The sequence below is a fragment of the Leptonychotes weddellii genome, chromosome 11, assembly GCF_054177405.1.
Source record: "Leptonychotes weddellii isolate Sample4059 chromosome 11, ASM5417740v2, whole genome shotgun sequence".
Taxonomy (NCBI): domain Eukaryota; kingdom Metazoa; phylum Chordata; class Mammalia; order Carnivora; family Phocidae; genus Leptonychotes; species Leptonychotes weddellii.
Genome location: NC_138379.1, coordinates 72,604,973 through 72,627,164, shown reverse-complemented (window position 1 = coordinate 72,627,164; position 22,192 = coordinate 72,604,973). Strand labels below are relative to the sequence as shown.

Genomic DNA, 22,192 nt, shown 5'->3' with positions numbered 1-22,192 from the left:
CCCCCCCCGCCCCCCCCCCCCCTCCAGGGATCACAGCGGGCACGGCTGGCTTCCACAGGGCTTGGCGTCCTCGGGTTTCAGAGCCTCGCTGCAGGTGGCGGAGGCCTGGCCGTTGGGGTCCCGGCACTCCACGGTCCGCCGCTGCCGGCCAGCTCCGCAGCTGCTGGAGCACTCAGACCAGTCCCCCAGGACCCACTGCGCATTGAGCAGGGGCTGGATGACGTTGGTGGTCGCCCTCTCTTTGCTGTTCTGTGTGCTGAAGTTCACGTCATTTGGAACGAAGAAGGTATATTTGACTTTGGGGGGAAAGACCTCACCAGGGACAGTCAGGAGCTGCACGGTCAGAGGCTCGGGCAGGGGCCGGAAGCTCTGCAGCCGCTCCAGGGTGGCAATGGAACCGCTGTATTTAAGGATGGTCCCCTTCACCAAGATGTCCTGCTCTATGGCAGAGATGGCCAGGTTTCCATTGAGCAGGTACTGCCCATCGGCCGTCTTCAGCGCCAGGTAGCTGCCGTCGTGCTGGACCCCCGGGTGGCTTCGTTGTTTCACATCAATGTTAGTAGCCCCGGCCGGGATGGTGACAATGTCGTTGTAGCCGTAACTATGGTAGGGACAGAAAGACCCCTTGAGGACCAGTGGCTACCCAGCCCAGCGCCTCAGCAAGTTAGCATGTTGGTGACTAGGGTGGGCGGTCACAAAGCGCTAGCAAATCATCAAGTGGTTGCCCCAAAGTTCCACATAACTTAGCTGCTGGGGCCGACAAGAATGTTTTGTACATTGGGATTTTCAAGGGTTTTTGCTTTGCCTGGTAACTCTGCTTCAAATGTTTGGAGTTCGGATGTGTGGATCTGGATATCAGCACAGAGGAAGACATCCCAGAAGGGCTTGCAAAACTGCCTCGGTGCTGCCAAAGCCGACAGCTCTGGGCTCAAGTGAGATCTCAAACACACTTAGCTCCCTGCACGGGTATAAGCCTTTGCTTGGCCCCCTTCATACCCAGAGTTCAAACCCATGTGGAAAAATCTGCTCCACACACCAGTCCCAGAATCCGACCAGAATGGACATCTCACTCCACCTCTTAGAGCCAATCAGCCCCTAGTATTTGGTTAACATGGCCCCAGGGCAGGAGCCAGGGCGATAAAGCTGCTTCTAGTTGCCTTCTTCTGTGTTTCAACTCTGTTGTAGGTCTAGAGCTTTACGTGGGATGGAGAAACCTTAGTTTTTATTCTTCTCTTCTGGGGCAGAAGTGTTTGGATTACATAGGCCGGGAGGAAAGCAAAGAAGATTGAGGACAGAAGGTCGGTTCTCTGCTACTCTTGCCTTCTGCCCACTCAGCTAGCTGCTGAGTCTAGGGTGGCTCTGAGAGAATCCACAGCCCCATATGTCTAATGCCTAAGAGAAAGCCAGCTAGCAGACCTGCTATCTGAATATCCCACACCACATGCTTCTTTTTTCTCTATCCTTTGCGTTTAACTTTGAAGACTGCCAAGTTGTCTGCTGTGGGCTGGTTCTGTTCTCTGAGGCCGACAAGGTGAGAGGTGGCGAGAGACAGAGAGGAGCACAGTGTGGCCACGTAACATATGCTCTGGCCCTTCCTCTCTAGGAACTGTGTGCCATGGCAGGAGAAAACCAGCCCAGGAATTAAGACATCTGGGCTCTCTTCCTGGCTGTCATTAACTATCAGTGTGACCTCAGGAGAGTCATGTGATCTTTTTGTGCCTTGGTTTCTTCATCTGTAAGTGGGGAATAACAGTATTGGCTACCTGCTGGACTTATTTTAGGAATCAAATGAGGCCATAGAAATGAAAGCACTTAAGAAAAAAAAAAAGAAATGCAAGCATTTCAGTACTAGGGGTTTCATGAACATATGGTGTTCAGGTGTGTGAAAGCGTCCAGAGTTCTCAGGTTCATGAAAGCACTAAGGCCACCAAGACCCCCCTCTTTGGACCCCCGTTTTGAAAGATCCACCTGCAGAAAGGATGGGACTCACCAGGTGTAGGGTGAGATGTCCTTCCCAAAACAGGCCTGGAAGAGCCGCTTTCTGGCAAGGGCCCTGGTTACTCAGCATAGCTCTATTGCTGGTTGACTCAGAGCTGATACACCCCTATCCTCAGGGCCTCTGGCTGCCCTGTGCACTGTCCTCTCTGTGGGCCAGACCTTGTGCCAAGCGTTCCGCCCGTCTCATGACTCAGTATGATGATTCCGAGATAGAGGGGACTCCCAAAGCTTTACAAAGAAACTACAGCTCAGGGCCGCATGGGTAATAAGTAGCTGCCACAATTCGCATTTAGGCCAGTCTGATTCTAAAGCCTGTTCCGCTCTTCTGGAACCTAGGCACAGAACTATGGTGACACTCACCTGGAGGGGTTGAGGGAACCGGACACCTTCCTGCATGAATTGCCTTTGCCCCCACACACCCCACATTTGTCCAGCTTCCTAGGCGAGTCCACCACGTGGTCACAGCCAGCCTTGACACACTGGCCACGGACGCAGATGGCTAGGGTCTCTGGTCCACACAGGGTGCCATCGATCACCTGCAGCAGGGAAGCAGAAGGTAACAGAGGGCATGGTGTGCACAGAGGCCACCCACAGGTGGGGTCGGAGCAGGTGGCCTTCCTCCCCACCTGTGGTTCTGAGCTCCAGAAGGGCTCTTACCTTGGCCTCGAACACTTTGAATTCACTCCTTCCCCGGGCTCGGCAGAACAACTTGCAGCGGTCCCGGGGGGACACCCCCGCATACTTGGGGACCCACTGTAGGAGGTTCCCATCCACGTCAGTGTAATTGTAGGCATTATACTTCTCACACTGCTGCTCCCTGAAGCTTTTCCCTACAAAGAGTAAGAAACGGCATGCAGTTAACATGCCTTGCTGAAGCAGAGAGGACCCAGTGGCAGAAATGCCAGCTTCAGGGCCCCTTTCTTCCTCCTGGTTTTGACCCAATCCCAGGACATAGGTTCAGTGTCATCTGGGCCCAACATTCCTAGACATGCCCGACCTAGGTCCATGTGGCAAGGAAAGGAGCATCCAGCCTCACGCTGGGCTTTCTGGGATAAATATCCTTTCCATTTGGGGGAAGATACCAATTCTATCTTACAGATGAATAAACTTAGTAGGAACAGAGGACCATTCAGTAAGCTTGAATGATGCGTGGAGTATATTTTTGGGCCCCTGCTAATCATGCTCGATTTTGACTTCCTTCATGACATTTGACTGGTGACCCAAACTCTCAGATCGACATCTCTAGTTCTGATCCTGCCCCTGTGGCTCACCTGCTGTAATTCTGGATGTCTCCGGGGGACCTCCATGTATAGCAGGATGATTACCTTCAGCTCAGAAAAAGCCTAACCCCATATGGCTCCTCCACGAACTGGTTTAGTTTTCATTTGGGGATACTGCCACATTCTGGTGTGAGATTGGCATCTGATATCTGCTGAACACTTGAGTATCTACATCGACTATTTCCAACCTGTCCTTAAGTCCTACACTCTATTTATGACAATCTGCGATTTTAAGTGTCTCCTTCCCACTCTCACCATCTGAGTCCACCTCCCACAAGCCCAGGCCTCTCAGTTTCATGTGAGACCTAGTGCCCAGCCTCCTCTCCCATCCTGCTGCATGCTGCTTCCAGAACAATCTGTCAGAAGTAAGAAATGGGTTTTTTGGTTTTTTTGGCCCACAATCCTGAAATTAAACCTGCTCTTACTACTGAGGTTTTCTACCCCTGCATCTCTGCACGGCCTATGGAGACTTTTCAAAACACAGATGGCCATGCCCTACTCCTAAGATTCCGATTCAATGCACCTGAGCGGTCTGGGAACGCTGTGTTTCAACAAGCTTCCCAGGTGACGTGATGGGACAGCCTGCACGGAGAACCTCCAGATACCATTTCAGCTTTCACAGACCTTTGCTGTGTAGCCTTAAAATGCTAGTATGCTGCTTGCCTCCACCCAAGTGAATGCTAGCCCCTCTCAAGCCCCCCCATCTCCACGCGGGCACATGTCCTCCCACACCCCGTCACCATCTCCATCCTCCAGGCCCTGCTCAGCCCTAAATTCCTGTGACGCTTCGGACTAGCCCAGGCTTTTCCTTGCTCTGAATTCTTCATAAGCTGGGGGTCCGGGCCTCAGAGCTTAGGCTTTAGTTGCTTTGTAAAAGGCATGTGGATCTCTAACTAGATTGCAAGTTCTTTGAGGACAGAGACCATGCTTTGTGCATTTTTACAATGTCATTTGTAACATCTATTATAGTTTGAGCCACACGAGAGGCACTAAAAACCACTTGTTGTTGGAGAGGCTGATCCCAGTGCAACTGAAATCATTCCGTCTACCTTGTGCCTTATCTTCATCCCTTCCCCTCTTCTCTCTCTCTCTCTCTTCACCCCATGTGCCAGGCAAATTCTCACGATTCCAGGGCAAAGTTTCTAGAGCCGCATGCCGCTGCCGATCCTTCTTGTCTTGCAAAACTGCAAAGCCTACAGATTCCCTCATTAGACACCAACCCAATGTCAGTGTGTCTTTGCACTTGGATGCATCTCTCTTAAAACTCTGCATGTCTTTTGCCGTCTGCCAGTATTTCCTGGAGCTACACAAAGGGGAGCTGGATGGGATGGTGGGGAAAAACTGCTAATGATTCCCTCTCACCAGTTTTGCTGCTACCCCTGCTGCCTCTGAGTTAATGTGTGTGCTTTCTAGTGGGTACTAGGAGGTAGGAATGTATGCCAAGGGGAGGTAGGGGCGGTGCTGCTCTCTGTTAAGGTTCCATCAGGCAGTTGCCACAGCCTCAAGGGAAGATGGGCAACTCTTTTCAGAAGGAATGTGCATTAGAATCAGATTCAGAAACCCTCCCTCCACCCTGGGCTGAATGTTGGCTGGAAAGACAGTGGAGGTTTGGCTCTGACACTTGCTTTGGAAAACACTTCTATTCTGCACACAGACAAGGGTTCAGATGCCTCCAGGAGGATTATTATCCTAGACGCTAGCCCCTCTGCTGAGCTCCTCCCAACTCCCTGAATAAGTTTGGTTGGGAATGACATCCTCTATGTCCACATCTTGGAAGATCGGGGCAATTTCTTTCCTTGACTTTGCTACACTCTCCCAGCACAGTGAGAGTTGTCTAGGGGCCACTAGGTTTTGCCTTAAAATTTGGTGCCTTGCAGGGTCCCTTTGTGTCTGGCTCACAGGAAAGCTCTGCATCCTGGGAGACCCACCCTACTTCTTGTCTGGGGATCTGCTGCAGTGACAACAGTAGTGACCATCAGTGGCGATTACCGTCAGGGGGGCATTCCTCTGTGTGGCACGACTGATACTTGGCTCTCCGACCCAGGCAATATCTTCCTCCATTCTGAGGCTCAGGGTCCTTGCATTCACGGTGTGAAAACTGTACTCCTCCTCCGCAGGTCCGGGAACACTCTCCCCAGGGTCCCCATGGGGCCCAGCCTCCATCCACCACAGCCTGCAACACACAAGGCCACCCTGAGTCAGGAGCGGGGCGGGGTGGGGGGGAGGCTCAGCTCTCAGTGTAACAGGGGTCCCTGGCCCTGACCTCCTCACCTAGTTATGCTCATCCTGGTGGGTGTTGTTCAGTAAACTGCCCTAATCATTTGTTAGTGACTGTGTGGCTTGCTTGGCGATTGGCCTCTTGAACACAGAGGATGTGCTGGACTTCTTCACTGCTGACTTCCCAGTGTCTAAAACAGTGCCTTGCCATTAGTAAGGTGCTCGGTATTAGTTGTTGAATGAAACAACATTTTATGGGAATAAAGTTGTGTCTAATGCAGCAGTTCTCCATCAGGGCCATTTTTATCCTCTGGGGACATTTGGCAATGTTTGAAGACATTTTGGTTGTCACAGTTGGGGAGGGCGCATGCTGCTGGCCTTTAGCGGGTAGAGGTTGGGTGCTGCTAAACATTCAACAAGCAGCATTCAACAATGAACACCCACCATGAGCACCCAATAATGAGTATCCAACGATGAACATCCAACAACGAGCATCCAACAGTGAACATCCAACAATGAGCACCCAACAATGAACATCCAACAATGAGCATCCAACAATGAACCTCCAACAATGAGCATCCAACAATGAGCATCCAGTGAGCATCCAACAGTGAACATCCAACAGTGAGCATCCAACAATGAGATTCCAACAATGAGCACCCAACAATGAACATCCAACAATGAGCAACCAACAATCAGCATCCAATGAGCATCCAACAGTGAACATCCAACAATGAGCATCCAACAATGAGATTCCAACAATGAGCACCCAACAATGAATACCCAAGAATGAGCATCCAACAATGAGCACCCAGCAAGCATCCAACTACAAGCATCCACCAATGAGCACCCAACAATGAGCATCCAACAACGAACATCCAACAATGAAGAAGACAGCCTCCTACAACCAAGACTCATGCAGCCCCAAATGTCTCTAGTGCAGAGGTTGAGAAGTCCTGCTTTAAAGGAATAATTGCTGGGAACTGTTGCTATTGATCTACCAGCTACCAGTTCCAATGGTAGGATAATGTCTGGGAAATAATCAGATTTGCTTCCATCCTTACAATCAACCTATGAGAACTAAGCTTTGCCCTTGATTGGTTCACAGAGTTTTCAAAAGGGAAATAATTTTAAAAAATGACAAAAGTTGCTTATATAAAAAATGAAAAATACAGAAAAGTATAAAAAAAGAAACCAACACTTAAAAAAACCACTCCCCAAATAAAACCACTGATGTGATTTTCATCAATAACCTCTCACGCTTTTGCTCTGAATAATCATAAAGATGTGATGTTTTAATTTTACATAGTTATGATTCTGTCATATATATATATATAGTGTTTTATGATCTGTTTTTTTGCCCTTAAAAATAGATGATAAACATCATCCCATGATCATTCCATGTCAAACTCTCCCTGCATTGAGCTTGGCTCTGGTGCCGAGGAATGTTGGACAGACCTCCTCCCCTCCCCTCAGTAATGTATGAAGCACGTGCTTTGGACGGGGGTAGAGGGAGTCAGTACACGGAAAAGAAACTCAGTGTCTGAATGGGGAGGATGAGAAGTGGCTGAGGATGAATCTGTGAATCCTGCCCTGGTTCAAGCTTAGCAAGAGTGTGGCTTACCTGGCCCAAGCAGGATCCTGAGCCTCAGTGCAAAGGACATGCCACTGAGGACAGCCCTCTGGAGAGTGAGTGCTCAGGCCACCCTGGTGATTCAGTGCTGGGCCCAGACCAGGCTGCGAAACTCGGCGGATGCTGTTTCATAGGCAGGGCTTAGTGACTTGCAGTAAGAGAAACGTGATCAGCCTCACAGTTTGGAAGTATTAAGAGCAGGGCAAAGAAATGAATCATTTAAAAACTCTCGCTGACATTGCCTTGGTTTTTCTTGTAAGTTTCCTCAGTCCTAGGCCAAGTTTTCTCTGCCTGGTCAGAGACAGCTTGATTCCTTCTCCCCTCCTGAGTATGGAATTCCCACAAGTAGTCTCATTCTCCTGACCTCTGAAGATGAACGCAGCTCAGACATGGGTAGGTTATGAATACTTTTCCCTCAGCTCTTGACTGATTGTTCCTCTTCTGCCATCACACTATCTGTTTATAATGGAATTCATAATGGCCTCCCTTTATTGAATGGCCACGATCTGATCTTTGTGCTGGAATGCTTCATGCCTATCACCTATCCTCATAAGCCTTCTGGTCCACCCCAAAACAGTTCCAAAGGGGGAGTTCTCAGAAGGCCCTGAGCACTGGTGGTGTCGTCCGTCTGCTCTGAGTCCAGCCTCGAAGGGCTCCTCTTGAGTTTGGGTAAATATGCTTTGCTTTGTTTGTTAAAAGACGAATGATTTTACTTAGACGTCATAGTTGCAGCCTGGCCCAAAGTCTCTTAGTTCGTGGCTCTCAAGTGTGGTTTCTTCCTTGAAAACAGCCCTCCCCCTCCCTCTCCTCCCACACCCCCAAGTGGCCATCCCTCACCTTGGGCCTGTCCACTTCCTCCTCAGGCAGACAGCTGCCATCCCAGCAGAGGTGCCCAGGCCCACAGGGCGTCCCATCAGCCCACGGCAGACTGCCATTCTTGGTGTGGCAAAGGGGCTCGGTGCCCTCCGTGTGGCACCAGAGCTGGGCGCAGATGTCCTGTGCAGAGGTGTTGGGGCAGTGGCGAAAACCCAGCCCAAAGATCTGCTTGCACTGCTGGTCCAGCTCATAGAGGGCGCTGCGGCCCGGCAGGTCTGTGGGCAGGGGCAGGGCCGAGGTGGGGGCATCCAGGAGACAGTCTCCTGAGAAATGGAGGAAAGCAGAGGAACAAGAATGAGGAGCGGGGCTTTCCCTCTCTCAGCTCTCCAGTGGCCTCCCACATTACACTGAAATTCCTATTGATGGGGTGTAAGACCTAGCCATCATAATTTCCTTGACCGTAAGCTAAAAACTCAACACTCAATCATCTCTATGAGCTTATCCAATTTTTGACTCTCAGTTAAGTAAAATTTTATTAGGATTGAATTTTTTTTTGTTATCCAGAACATCTTATATACATTCAGCGTGTACCTAGGGAATGCCAGCTAACTGTAATACTAATCTACGGCACATATAATGGGGGATGCAAATGCGCTCTCAAAAACCATGGCAGGCAAAATAAAGCCTAAGTACTGATGTTTGGATAATCTATTACTTTTGTATCTTAGGTGTCCCTGCCTCGTTCGATGAGAACAATCAAGAGTAAGTTGTGTTTTCACTGCTTTACTGAATAAGTCCAATGGTTTTAACCTGGCATGCCACCCACCCCCATCCCCCACCCTTGCTGTCACACTGACCTGTTCCCTGCCTCTTTGCCATTCCTAAGCTACAGCATGATCTATCTCTCCAGCCGGGATGCTCTCTTCTCTCCTCTGTACTGCGTTCTTCCATTCCTTCGAGCTCTGTTCAAACCCACCTCCTCCAGACAGACCTTCTCAGACTAATTCTACCGGCTCTGGGACTAGTCATCTAAGTTAGCCCAGCCACGCTGTCTGCTGGAAGATAGGGCAAGGAAGAGTACGCTTTGTGGGGAGGGGCACATCCCCCTAGGCTGCCATGGCACAGGGCGAGGCTGGGTGAGGAGCACCTGTCCGGCACCTGTTCTATCCGAGACACCTCGGATGCTCCGTGAAGGAGCTCCACCAGAAGCTGCACACATGCCACTGGCACTCTCGCCATCATGGAGGCGGGTGGGGCAGACCTCAAACACCAGCAGCGGGCCAGAAAGAGGCAGGGAGCAGCCTGCGGGACACCCACCGTGCCCACCGTCCAGGAGCTCCGTGAGGTACATGGCACTGCAGGGGGACCAAGGCAGCGTCTTGTTCAGGTGGACGAAGAGCGGCGCCATCATGTGGTGCTTGCCCATGGGCCCAAAGAGCCGCGTGCAGGGCTTGGAGTCGTCGTGGGGCATGCTGAGGACGTGCCCTGGGGTGGAGAGAGACCTGAAGTCCACCCTAACCAGTCTCCACTGCCCTCCAGCCCGCCCTGTCCCACCCCAAGAGCTCCCCACACAGCCCAGCACCCCTCTCCCTCTCTCTGGGGAGACAGCCACCCTCCGCTGACAGAAGAGGGCGTCTCGGGCCAACCAGTCACCAGCTCCTCATGGGGATGGCCATGCCCTTCTTCCTTAAAGATTTTTGTTTGGGGCTTCACTCTGGGCTTTTCTCTTGCAGAAAACTTTCTCAGAGTACCGGGGGAACCTTGATAGCCCTTTGTTTTCTGCCTCAGCCTGTCCTCAATGATTCACTCCCTGACACAGCACTCTCTTTACAATGGATTTCCCCAGAATTCTTACTGTGACTGCTTAGCTTGGGCAAAGCATCGCAACTTTACCCGAGCATTTCTTCCATTTTGGCATTTTCCTGGGGACCCCTGATGATGATCCAAGACCCTATTTTAATATCATGGCCTCATGTTCAGGGTGGGAATGGAGAAAGTACAGTATCTATTTACATATAATCACTCTGTCAGAACTCTTGAGTAGAACCTGGCCAAGTGTGAGAGCTGCATCTTCCTTAGACCCTGGGCTGGCCTGGATTTGGAAGAGGCAGTTCCCCCTGACAGAATACAGTAGGCTTGGCATGGCAAGTCTTACCTAGCTCATGGGCCAGGGTGTAGGCCGCCTGGAGCCCCTCATCCTCGATCACGGAGCAGCTCTTGTTGGGGTCGCAGATTGTGCCGATGTCCGCCACGCCCAGGGTGTCACACATCCCCTCCTTCCCACAGAAGTTCTGCTTGGCAGAGAGAGTGAGGGCATGAGAACAGACATACAACAGAAAATCTTCCTATTTCTGCTTCTCCTAAGTTGAAGGAAATTTTTTTTTTAGAGAGGGGGAGAGTGAGGGAGGGGGAGGGGCAGAGGGAGGGGATGAGAGAGCATCTCAAGCAGACTCCATGCCCAGCAAAGAGCCTGACACGGGGCTCGATCTCACAACCCCATGACCATGACCTGAGCGGAAATCAAGAGTCGGACGTTGAACCTACTGCACCACCCAGGTGCCCCTGAAGGAAAATTTGTAAGCCAAAGGCCCTATTTCTTCACAAAGGCCACTTGTGTGAGGAAGCCCATTTCTTTTTCTACACAGGTGTGTCCTAGGGCTGGCTGGGACTTTGTGTCCTAGAGTTGGCATGTCCTAGGGCTGGCTTGTTTTGGGAGGCAGGATAGCACAGTGCTGAAGAGTACAGACCCTGCAGCAAGACTGCCTAGGCTTGACTTTGGGTGCTGCCACTGTGTGTGGGGGGGCAGTCTATGCCTCAGTCTCCTGAGTTGTAAAACGGGGCTTGGTGGGGTTGTCCTGAGGACTAAAGGCGTCAACAGGGCAGCACATATTAGATTTTCCAGCCTTCGGGAAGCTGTTTCAATTGCACCAGCTAGGAGGGCAGGCCTCCTGATTTGGAGAAATCTCAAGGTGACCTCCAGTTCCCTGCTTCTGTGTTTAACAGTCATTGTAGATGGACCTTCTCTCTACATTCCAACTCAAGATCTTTTACTGGGCAGTTTGAGCCCATTTCCTCTTGTTATGACCTCAGCAGACAGCTGGTCACAAACTTTTGGAAAAGAGCCCTTACGAGATTCCTCTCCTTCCCTTGCAAATACCTCACACTTGTCCTCATGACCTCCCCCTCATCATTCCACACACGAAGCTCCTGGCGTCTAGCTGGGGCCAGCAGGGAGACATTTCCCATGTTTGGGCAGGCCTCGTGGTCCTCCCTTTGATCCGCCCATCCCGCCTCCCTTCCTGCCTGGGCTCTCTGGAACCAGCCCACAGACCTGTCTGGTGAGCAGAATGGCTGTGTCAAAGTGTTCTGGGTGCCGGTCACTGGGCTGGTTGAAACGCCGCTGCCAAGTGCAGAAGTTGCGCAGGGTGAGCCCCCCGTTGTCAGACACTTCTGGGCCCCACTTTTCATCTTCCACGATCAGCACTTTTACCACCATGAGATTGATGGAATTTCTAATGCTGGGGTGCTTGTAGATTCGGGCTGCCACGGACATCAGCGTCAGGATGTGGTTCTGTCGGGAAGATGGGAGCAGGGGGAGGGAAGGGTTCGATCTCCCGGCCCGTTGCCTGCCCGCTGCCACCCCCCTCCATGTGCCGGGCTCTGCACTGAGCGCTGGAGATAAAGCATCTTGCTGAAGACTCACAAAACCCCGGAGGTCCCGGCATTATTTCCCTTCATTTTACATATAAGAACATGGAGGCTCCGTAACTGGCCCAAGATCCCAAAGCTAATGAGTGTACAGCCAGCCCCTGAACCCAGATGGCCGGCCTCCAAAGCTTGTGCCTTTAACATCTCGACCAGCCACATGTGGCTGTGTAAATCGAAGTCAGTTAAAATTCAATAAAATGGAAATTACAGTGCCTTGGTCACACTGGCCATGTTTCAAGTACATCGGTAGCCACCTATAGCTCAAGGCTTCTGTATTAAACGGAGCAGACAGGACATTTCCATCATCACCAGAAGGTCCTACTGGACTGCACTGGTTATTATTCTGCCTTACTCTGACACCAAGCAACTCCCTGCCAGCCCCCCCTGCCCCCGCCCCATCCCCTCTCTGTTCTCAGCCCAGAAGCAATTATTTGAGTGTTCAAGGTTAGTAGAATGTGTCCCTTAGAATCCAGTGGAGCATTTTCCTGATGCCTGCTGGGGTAACTTCTACTCTGCAGGATGGGCCCTGTTAACCCTGAAATCGTTCCAGTAGTCACTAATAGTTAGTCTGCCCCCGTCACCAGACCTGCACCTCATTAAACACTCACACTCACTCTGTGAAGCGGGCATTGTCATCCCGGTCTTACAAATGAGGGAGAAGAGGTTCACACGAGTTAAACAAGCTGTCTAAGGTCACACAACTCTTAAAGCCAGGACACCGGCCCAGGCACGTCTGTCTGTGAAGCCTACACTCTCCAAATGAAGTTTCCCAGGGCTTGACTGCTGGGTTTCTGGACGACCCTGAAAGGGTTCTTCCTTTCTGCCAGGGGCTTGAGAGGGGGCAGTGGGCCTAATGAGATCCAGGCACTGAGGATCACCCCTGCTTCCAGTTTTGCCCAGACCAGCTGAAGGAGTTCACATCATTGCTTGGCCTCTGTCCTATCCCTGGGTTGCCAACTACTCCCAAGGCTTTGGAGGTGGCCAGATGGAGCTCACTCTCCTGCCTCAGGGACCTCTAGAAGTGAGTCCTCTTGGATTGTTTTGCAGGAAAGAAAGGGGCAGGGGCACGCAGGCCTTCAGCTGGGAGTGTGGCCAGCCAAGCTGCCATTCATTTGCCCCCGCTCCCCGTTCCCTAGGGCACCATCTCCCGTCAGCCTTTCTTTTTTCTCTCCTGTGGTCTGGAAGGTAGGAGGGGAAGGAGGGGAAAAGAGGGTGAAAGGCTAAAGAGGGACACTCCGTCAGTTGAGGCCATGTGTGGGAGTTCCAGACGAATCCTATTATTTGTGAATGGGATCTGTCTGTTCACCTCGTGGGCAACAAGCCAAGTATTTTGTAAGCCCTACAAACAGCGGTTGGCAGGTTTCTTAGCGTGTCAAGCACTCTAGCTATGTTTAGGCTGATGTAAACATCTTATCAGCAAAGCTGAAACTTGGCGCTTGCTCCTAGAGCTGGATTCCTGAGGGAGAAAAGCAATCACATCATTATGCAACTGGGGGTGAGGGCTGAGGAATGGGAGCTCGCTGAGACTACTTCCTGGCCAGGCCTTCGCTGTTTCCAGGGGGCAGACAGACTCTCCTGCTCTCTTGCCCCAGGAAGGGTCAAATCTGATGGGCCAGGGACCAAGCCCTGGAATTTCTTCAGAGGCAACCTGTAACTCTCCTCACAAGATCTCTTCCCTTTGAGTCCCAGTTTCACAATCTCAAAATTGGGGAGACCATGTTTTACAAAGAAGGTGTGACCACAAGAGATACCAGCTGCTCAGCATCAGTCCTGGCAGGCTTGAGGTTTAAGAGGGCTCAGTGTTCTCAAGCTGACCAGATCAGACTGAGGCTCTGGGGCAACGCGGCTGAGTGGGGACCATGCACTGGCCACGCCCCCAGTGAAAGCCAAAGGCACACGGGTGTCAATTTCTGTGCAAAGGAACGAGGTGAGGCACCAGGGGAGGCTTCCCGACATTAGGATTTTCAGGGAGCCTCCCTTGCGGTTCCGGGAGCTCAGAGCATCTTCTCCGGACACTAAATACCTGTCAGGCTGAGCGGGCTTGAGGGCCATTTCCCTTCAAGGCAGACGGTTAGAGTTGAGAGCATTTGGATGTCTTCTGGTTGCTATTTCAGAAGATAATTTCCACTGCAAGAGAGCTGCAAGGTCTATGTGGTCCAATGTTTCTGTTAAAGTCTCCAATCCTGGTCCTGCTCACCTCCCCTTTCGTCTTGTCTCGCTGAGGTTTTGGAGGTGGGAAGCACTGCTATCCCCACTGTTAGCTCCTCTAAGAAACCATGGGAGGAATGCCTGACATTTGCAGTGCATCTTACAGTTCCCTTGGGGGAGGGACCTGGTGGGGGCAGTGGCCGAGAGAGTCTGTGAGCCTCCGAGTCTCGGCAGTACCCTGGGCCAAAAGGCCAGGCTTGACTTACAGTTCCACAGAGAGAGGGCTCAGGAGCCAGTCGAGGAGAAGGTCAGATGGCTCACTCCACCACCTGGTGTCTATTTATACTTCTTTGTGCACCACCCAAGTGTGGGCTGCTTGCTGAAGAATGTGAACAAGATGGTGCCCCTGGTGGAGTGGGGGCCCCAGCACAGCAGACAACCTCCAAGAACCACGTCACGTAGGTGGGAGCCCATGGCCAGCCTGGCCAGGGGTGGTCAAACAATCCTGCTCTTGAATGACTTGGGGACCTCATGCCCTTAATTCTCATTAGGAAAAGACACGGCATTTTTTTTTTTTTTTTGTCTTTGCCACCAACCAGATGTTGAGAAGTTTAAACACTCTCAGTTCGTGTATTTAATAGAAAGATTGAGCAAATCAAGATAATGTCTACTCTTTTTCTAAACTGGGTTGGAAAGAATATATTGACAGGCTCACATAGGCTTCTGTGTATTCATTTGCTGCATATTACACCAAGAGAAATGTGCATGAAAAGGAACAAAGATATTAAGATCGTGGAGGGTACAGTGATATCGTAGACATACAAGTTGAATAGCTTACCAAGGTCATGCTCTATTTTAACCTGGAGACAATTATACCATCATACATCTGATTATAACTTCACTGGATCAATAATGATTATTATAACGTATCATAAAAACTATATTCATACTAAATATAATCAAATTCTGGCAGTAAAATAAACAAATGCCAAAAGTAAAAGTTGTCTAGTTTATTGCCTATCGTCTTCAGAACTAAGATTGTTTTGATTGTTTTTTTATAAGTCTCCTGAATCAGGAATTCAGTCTGGTGCAAATAACCTTCTTTTCTATACCTTCTCTCTCAAATTACCATGGATTTTTAATCAGAGAGAGACAATTATCATATAATTTCACTCATATATGGAATTTAAGAAACAAGATGGAGGATCATAGGGGAAGGGAGGGGAGAATAAAATCAGACGAAATCAAAGAGGGAGACAAACCATAAGAGACTCTAACTCTAGGAAACAAACTGAGGGTTGCTGGAGGGGAGGTGGGTGGGACCATGGGGTAACTGGGTGATGGGCATTAATGAGGGCACTTGATGTAATGAGCAGTGGGTGTTACAAGACACGGCATTTTTTAAGGGAGTCTCCTTCTTCACTGGTGCCCCTATGACCTGAAGAAGAGAAAGAAATGCCCTAGGCAGCTAGGCTGGGACACAGCCCTCTTTGATTCTTTGTGATACAACTAGGGACATTCCTCCCCCAGAGCTCCCATGGCAGCCAAAGCCAACTGTGGGGGGAGTCTAGAAGTCTGGGCCTGGGCCAAATGCATTTCTAGCAGCTCCTTCTGCTCAGAGTGTCATCCCTATGCTTTGCTCATTTGCTCTTCATACTGTGATTCCCATCGCTTCTCCTTGCAGCACGCCTGGGAGAGGCAAGGAGAAGAAGAGTGGCCACATGGAAACCTTCTGACCTCAGCAATTGGTGCCACACTTTTGCTACTGGGAGTCCTTCTAGGGCCCAAGACTGCTGAGGAGGTGGTGGAGAAGCAAAGAAGAGTAAAGAAGCAATTGGAGAAAAGAGAGGGTCCTGCACCGATGTCCTTCATCTCTCCTCATTCTCAAAATAGCAAGGGGCAATGTCACCTCTCCAAAACTACACACACCACAAGGAGTCAAGCTTAAACACCCTGAGCCAAGCAAGCTGAAAAGGAAGGCCTCCCTGCCGCGTAGGACCGCGGAGTTGACATGGCAATGGGCTGACTGTGAAGGCACGTCCTACTCTGACAAACGCCATCACAAAAGGCAACTCCACTATTAGCTATGCTTTATTGAGCACCTACTATGTGCCAGGCACTGGGTCAGGTGCTTTCCATATTTTATTGTATCCTCAGGGTAATGCTGGGACATTGGTATAACTGTTCCTATTTTGCTGGTGAAGAAATCAAGGTGCGGAGAAATCGGTAACTTGCTCAAGGACACTCAGCTTATTTCGATGACCCTTCAAAGTATATGCTCTTAATCACCACACTGACTGCCACCTCTCCTTGCTGCTACAAGGACAACTGCGGCATAGCCAAAACAAACCCAAAGCACGCCAGCAAGCAAGCTTTCCCCTGGCATTGTCTACACCTGCGGGGGCAGAGGTGGTAAATCAAAGACCTTTGAATATTAAGGCATTTTCTTTGGGAAAAGCTTCATATTGTTGGTCCTTCTGACTGGAGCAGACAAAAGAGACAGAAAAGACTCATTCTCTTGCCAGGAGGGGAACAGAGTTCACACACGGATAGAATACAAGTCTTTCCCCCATGAGGATGTAGGTAGCTACAGAGCAAGTGGGGCATGCGTCTGCTTCTGTCACTATCCAAACCAGGACGCTTTTGAGAGCGAAGATGATGCTATTAATAATCATGCCAGAACAGGCCTAAACGGCGACTGTGCTGGGAGATGTGGTCCCTTTAGTGTTAGGGCTTGTGGGAGACATTTTCCCAGAGGACATGGGTAAGGGGGAGACGGAATGGCTGGGATTTAACCCTTCCCTGAAATCACTTGCTGGTAGCCTGACATCTTGGGGATCCTCTGGTCTCTGGGATTGAGGAGTGCCATTCCCCGGACCCTCTCTGCTCAGCAGAGAGTTCAGAGTTCAGCTGATACACTGGCGGGACGGATTTCGAGTCCACCGTGGGGCACGGCCCAGCCCGCCACTCACAGCTTTCCTGCGGCAGCTTCGTCCAGGCAACAATCGGAGGCAGCCCGATGCAGACAGAGTTAATGGCCTCTTCCGAGGTGGTCCCTCCTTTCAGAAAGCCCCCTTTGTCTGAGCTCATTAACTCTGAAACCAGATAAGAAGGTGGGAGGCAGGGGCCCCTTCTGTCAAGGGATTAAGTGAACTCAAGTGTACAGAGTTCTGGAAAACTTCATTGTCGCTTCACAGTGTGACCAGCCTCGAGCGTGGCTAATTCTTTCTCTTGGCCTTGAAGGTGGTTTCTTCCCAGGATAGGGCCTCCCACTTTGGCTGGGCATCTTAGGACTGCTGGATTCAATGCCCCATTCCCACAATACAGACAAGTGTAGGGGGTAAGCAGAGCCACCGTCACAGACCCTCCTCGGGCTAAAGAAACCTCACGGCACAGTAAGAAAGAGCACTGCCCCCAGGTTCAGGAGATTGGGTCATGACCCAGCCATGCCGCTTACTAGCTGTGTGACCTTGAGAAAGTCACAGATTCCCTGTGAGCTGAACCTTCTTCCTCTGCCTCTCTCACAGGTATTTCTGCTGAGGTGATGCATGCAAACCATTGTGCAAATTGAATGCACTCAGACAATGGCTGAACTTTCTAGAAGACTCATCATGAAGCAGCCTCACTGATGCTTATATTAGTCCTGATGAGCAGGGTCTGGCTTCACAGAGGAGGAAATGCAAGCCCTCAAGGGGGTGAAGTCTCTTCATCCTTACTTACACCCCTGGTTGCTAAGACACCCCAAAGTGCCTTCCATCCTTTGATTGAAGTCTCCAGGAGATTCCTTGAAGAATAAAGAACTGGATTCTATTTTGGGGAGATGGGTCTGGGCAGGCAAGGTCTTGGGGAACTAGAACTTGACATTCATTCTTGTTTTGGCTGAGCTCATGGACCTGTTTAGGAAGCCCAGGGGACTGAGCTGAGAAGTTCAAGTCTATCCTGTGGCATCTCCACAGCTGGTGAGGAGTCAAAGCAGAGGGGTCAGTGGGAGGTCATAGAAGCAGCCGTGCCTCAGTCCCTGCCTCATCCCAACATGGCGACAGCAGGGGTGTAAATGGGCAGTGACATAAGGAGACCAAGGCGGGGGTGATGGAGCTGGTCAAGCCGAGAGAGCACTTTTCCTTCGGGTGTAGGACCTGGAAGGAGATACCCTACGGAAAGGACCTCAGCCTACACAGGGGCCTGATGTGCTTTCCTGACCCACATAGGCTGGCTGGGTGCAAGGAGCGTGTCTGTGAATGGTCCAGAAACGGTGTGTGTGGAGGGACAGGGGGTGGGACAAGCATGCACTGGGTCATCCACCCAGAAATCTGTAAGGGTGGGAGCACTCTGGGGCGTCTCTGTGAGGAGAACCTGGGGCAGACCCAGCCCAGCCAAATACCTCCTTGAGGCAAATACTCAGTGTCTTAAGTTACTGGGTGATGATGGGCTGAGAGAGCTAGATGGTAGGAAGGCACTAGAGAAAACATTTTGGCTCTGAAGCCTGAAAAGTCCTTTTTCTGCTGCTTCTTTGTGTTCTTGTCGTCTTTCCTACCTCCTGGTTCTTAGGCAGACGTCAGAACCTGGTCCCTGCCTGGGGATGGGCTCAAGGCTCTCAGCTCTGGGTTTGCAGTGATTGTACTTTTAGCCTCTCTTTGGTCGAGCCCCCTAGTAGCCAGGTGTGGTGGTCCTAACCTGCGATGGGAGAAGCCCCGCTAGCTACGCTCTTGAGGACTTGCTTGAGGAAAAGGAGTCAGAGGAGTCAGCTGGTGCCTCCCCCTGCTCTCAGGGTAGTCATGGAAACAGATATTCAATCTTCATAGACCCGAAGCCTATTGGGAAGACCACACTGACGGCTCAAAGCTGCCTTACCGTGCTCTGGGAGAAGCGAATACTCCAACAGTGTGCAAAGGATACTGCTCCTGCAGGAGCCAGAGAAGCAGCCACATGGACCTCTCACCCCTAGCTCTTCCCATCCTTCCATCTAGATGCGCTTCCCAGTGATTGCAGAGTGATGAAGATGGCGTGCATCATCTAGACTGTTCTGCACAGGTGATGCGGAAGCACTCGGTGCCCCCAACAGTCGGGCATAGGCTGAGCCTAGAAGAGGGTCACTGGCCAAGACTGCCATTATTGAAAAGGCATTAACTGAGCTGCGGCAGTGGCCGGGATCCCTGCTGCAGGCATCTCTGACCTCTGGGCAGGTCAGGTCTTCTCTATCTGGCACACCTCTGGTTTTGTGCTCCTCAGGGGAAGAGAAAGTATAGCCCTCCCCTGGAACCCTTGTACTTCACCTGGTTCTTGGGGGAGGTGTTGGGACACAAGGTGACAGAGACTCCTCCTGCTGAGTCCTGCACCACCTCTGATTCTAGTTAGACATGGTCTGGCTACAGGAGCTGTCCCCTGAATTCAATTTTCCTGCCCAAGTTCAGTAGAGAGCTGTGTCTGGGCTGAGAGCAGCTGGGGTGGACCAAGCGGAGTTCTGGCTCCACAAGGAACATTAACTGAAAGCGTTCATATGCCCTCCCTTTTCCACTGAAGCTTCAGTTTCCCAGGCTGAGCCCCCAGGCAGAAATTCTGTTCCCCTCCCTTTTTGTGCTGATGCTGGCACTGCCAAGTTTGGCCGGGGCCGAGTGCCAGGTTGGCAAGGTAGTCCATGCCCCTTGATCAGAACCAGCTGGGCACACAGAAGTTGGGCAGCCCCTTTCCAGGTTCAACTCCCTCCAAACAATATCTTTTACTTATGGCAACCTCAGTTCTGTCCGCAAAGGGAATGAAATAGACACATCTTTCCGTCCCAGCTGACTATCCTTGGGAACCTCTCAGGTCTGGAGACAGTAGAGGGCTGAGAAATGGAGCATAGAGTGGATGCTCTTCCAAAATGTCCAGTTTTCATCTCTGTTGGGAGAGGCAGGTGCCTGGGGGAGGGGGGTGCGCTTTAAAACCCACTTTTAGTTCAGTTTGCCAAGTGCTGAAGGAGATTCAGGATGCCAGGGGTGAAGGTGAGCGGCAGAGGTCAAGGAAGAGCCAGGACCTCCACTCTATCCTGGAAGGGACACGGGGGAGAGGGGCAGTAGGTACCCCAAGGGTCAGAGGTTAAGAAGTGAGTTACTGCGCTTTCTCAGAAAGGAAAGCACCTTGTTTGGGGTAGGTCTTGGGAGGATGAGGAACGTGAAGGATTTTCTCAGAGGAACTGGAAAGGGAAGATTTGGGAGGCTCTAGGAGGTGACTGGGGGCCTCCAGGCAAAGTGAGTCCTACCTGTAGGTCGGCTCCATAGAAGGCAGCCATGGACGCATCGGCCACCAGCAGCGTTTCCACGAAGCGAGCCTCGGACACAAACCGCTTGGTCCTACTCGTGGCCCCCAGGGGTGGTGGCAGATCGCTGGCGCCTTCTGTCTCCTCTTCTTTGCCCCCCTCCTCCTCCTCCATTTCCTCCTCCTCCTCCACCTCTTCCTTCTCCTGCTCCTCGTCTCCTCTCTCCTGCCTCTGATCCTCTCCCTTCACCTCCCACTCGGGTCCTCCGGGGAGGGGGTGGGCTTCGGAGGAGGCGAGCCCGGGGGTCCCGAGGCGCGCCCGGGGCCCCCAGCGCTGCAGGCGGTGCGGCTGGCGCAGGGAGCCCCCCGCGCCCTGCGGCTGGATGGTGAACTCCTCGCCGTCCAGCAGGAAGGAGCCGCTCAGCCCGCGGCACAGGCTGACGGCCGCTAGCGACTCGGGCTCCCCATTCACCGTGCCGGAGAAGAAGCAGTCGCGCAGCTCCTGCTCGCCCCCGGCCGCCCGGCCGGAGCCCCCGAGGCGCTCGATCTTGAACTCGGGCGCCAGGAAGCTGGCGTCGGGCGCCAGGCGCAGCACGAAGCCCTTGCCGAAGGCGGACAGGTGGAACGCGAGCTCGCCCGCGCTGCCCGGCAACCGCGTGGGCTCCACCAGCTCCGAGGCCTGCCCCCGGGCGCCGGGCCGGGCCGGGGCGCCGCGGGCGAGCGGCGGCGGCGGCGGCGGCGGCGGCAGCGAGAGCAGCAGCAGCGGCAGCAGGAGCGGCGGCCACCGGGGGGCGGCGCGGGGCATGGGGGCTCCGGCGGCGGCGCGGGAGAGGGAAGAAGGCGGCCCGGCGCGGGCAGGTGCTGGCGGCGCGAGCGCAGCCCGGCCGCTCTCTCCAGGAAAAAGCAAATCAATCAGCTCGCTGGCCGACTCGGCCAGTGGGGGCCTGGCGGCGGCGGCGGCAGCGGCGACGGTCCCCGAGCGGCCCCTCTGGCTGGCGCAGGCCGCTCCTCCCGCGCCCGCCCGCCGAGCCGAGCGCGAGCAACTGGCTCCCCGGCCCGCGTGCGCCGGTCCTCCGCCCCTGCCCCGCGCGCGGTCCCCGCGCAGCCGCCTCCTGCCTCCTCCCCGCCCCGGGAAGCACCGAGTGGGCTGCCGAGCCCTTCGTATTTATACTTCCTTCCCGGCTTTGACATAAGAGGTTTATTTTTGATCTCTCACTATTCCCGTTTCCCCTCCCCTGGGATCAGAGAGAGAAACTGAAAAGAGGGAGCGAGAGAGGAGAGAAAAAAAATTTTTGGATGAAATGTAAAACCAATCAGGAGTCAGCAAGACTCGCCCCCCCCCACCCCCCTCGTAAGTGTCAACTCCAACTTTTTTACCCTTCCCTTTACGCGCGGTCCCACATTAACTCCTACAATGCTGGACTAGCCCTTCAGGCCGAGTCCTTCGGGAGGCCCCAGTCGCTACCTCCTTTAAGGCCAAGTGCCCAGAAAAGAGCCTCCAAGAGGCTCCTGCACTGGCCCCAGAGACAGTGTTCCCATCCCTGCAGAGTCACTCTGGGGATCCGACAGTTGTAGCTCTGGTGTTGGGGATCCGATGTGTAGAAGAGAGGTCTCAGGAGAGGTTCCAGAGCTTTTCATTGTCAAGCAAAAGAGGGAGGCAGGAAAGGTCATGCTAAAATCCTGCTCCCTGCTAAAACCCACATTTTCACCGCCAGCTTCGGATCAGGGGAAAAATACCACCTGGTTAACACAGCCAAGGACTCTGTTACTTGCCTTGTCCAGGGGCTGCAGGGCAGAGCCCAGCACAGTGGTTAATTATCAGAGGTGCGGTTGGCGGCAAAGTGGAATCACCCCAGAGGGAAGGTAAGCATTTCCCTAGGAGGGCAGCAGATCTTCAGGAACTGCACGTTGGGCCCTGAGAACTTGATCTGGGTACTGCTCAGTTCCCTGGGGGGCTTCACGAAAGGTTACAAGCTCCCTCTCATGGCACTGTCCACAGCTGTGGGTACGAATGTGTGAGAATTGATTTCTTCTGCCCCACCCTGACATCTCCCCCTAGGATGAGGGGGGTTGCAACCCAGGGAGAGGAGTGGCATGATCTGCTGTCTCCACGGAGGACCACAAAACCCAGCAGTTCATGGCACCCTCATCTTAATGG

The 22,192-nt window shown here is 52.4% G+C and overlaps 1 protein-coding gene across 1 annotated transcript; it reads right to left on the bottom strand.

Annotated features, from left to right (window-relative positions):
- Positions 1-26: 26 nt before the first annotated feature.
- On the bottom strand, positions 27-21,164 carry ADAMTS8 (ADAM metallopeptidase with thrombospondin type 1 motif 8). The gene is made up of 9 exons (XM_031025784.2): positions 20,039-21,164; positions 11,276-11,515; positions 10,100-10,235; positions 9,262-9,429; positions 7,966-8,267; positions 5,268-5,451; positions 2,656-2,828; positions 2,359-2,534; positions 27-601 (listed from the first exon to the last, which is right to left on the bottom strand). Exons 1-9 carry the CDS (start codon positions 20,837-20,839, stop codon positions 31-33), a joined length of 2,751 nt encoding a protein of 916 aa, XP_030881644.2. The 5' UTR covers positions 20,840-21,164; the 3' UTR covers positions 27-30.
- Positions 21,165-22,192: the final 1,028 nt, after the last annotated feature.

Bases quoted from the DNA above. Each gene is read 5' to 3' on its own strand.
- ADAMTS8 (XM_031025784.2), bottom strand. From the start codon at position 20,839: ATGCCCCGCGCCGCCCCCCGGTGGCCGCCGCTCCTGCTGCCGCTGCTG. The intron at 11,516-20,038 runs GTAGGACTCACT...TCTTCCCGACAG, and splicing joins TCTATGGAGCCGACCTACAG to AACCACATCCTGACGCTGAT. The intron at 2,829-5,267 runs GTAATCGCCACT...TACTCTTTGTAG, and splicing joins AGAGGAATGCCCCCCTGACG to GGAAAAGCTTCAGGGAGCAG.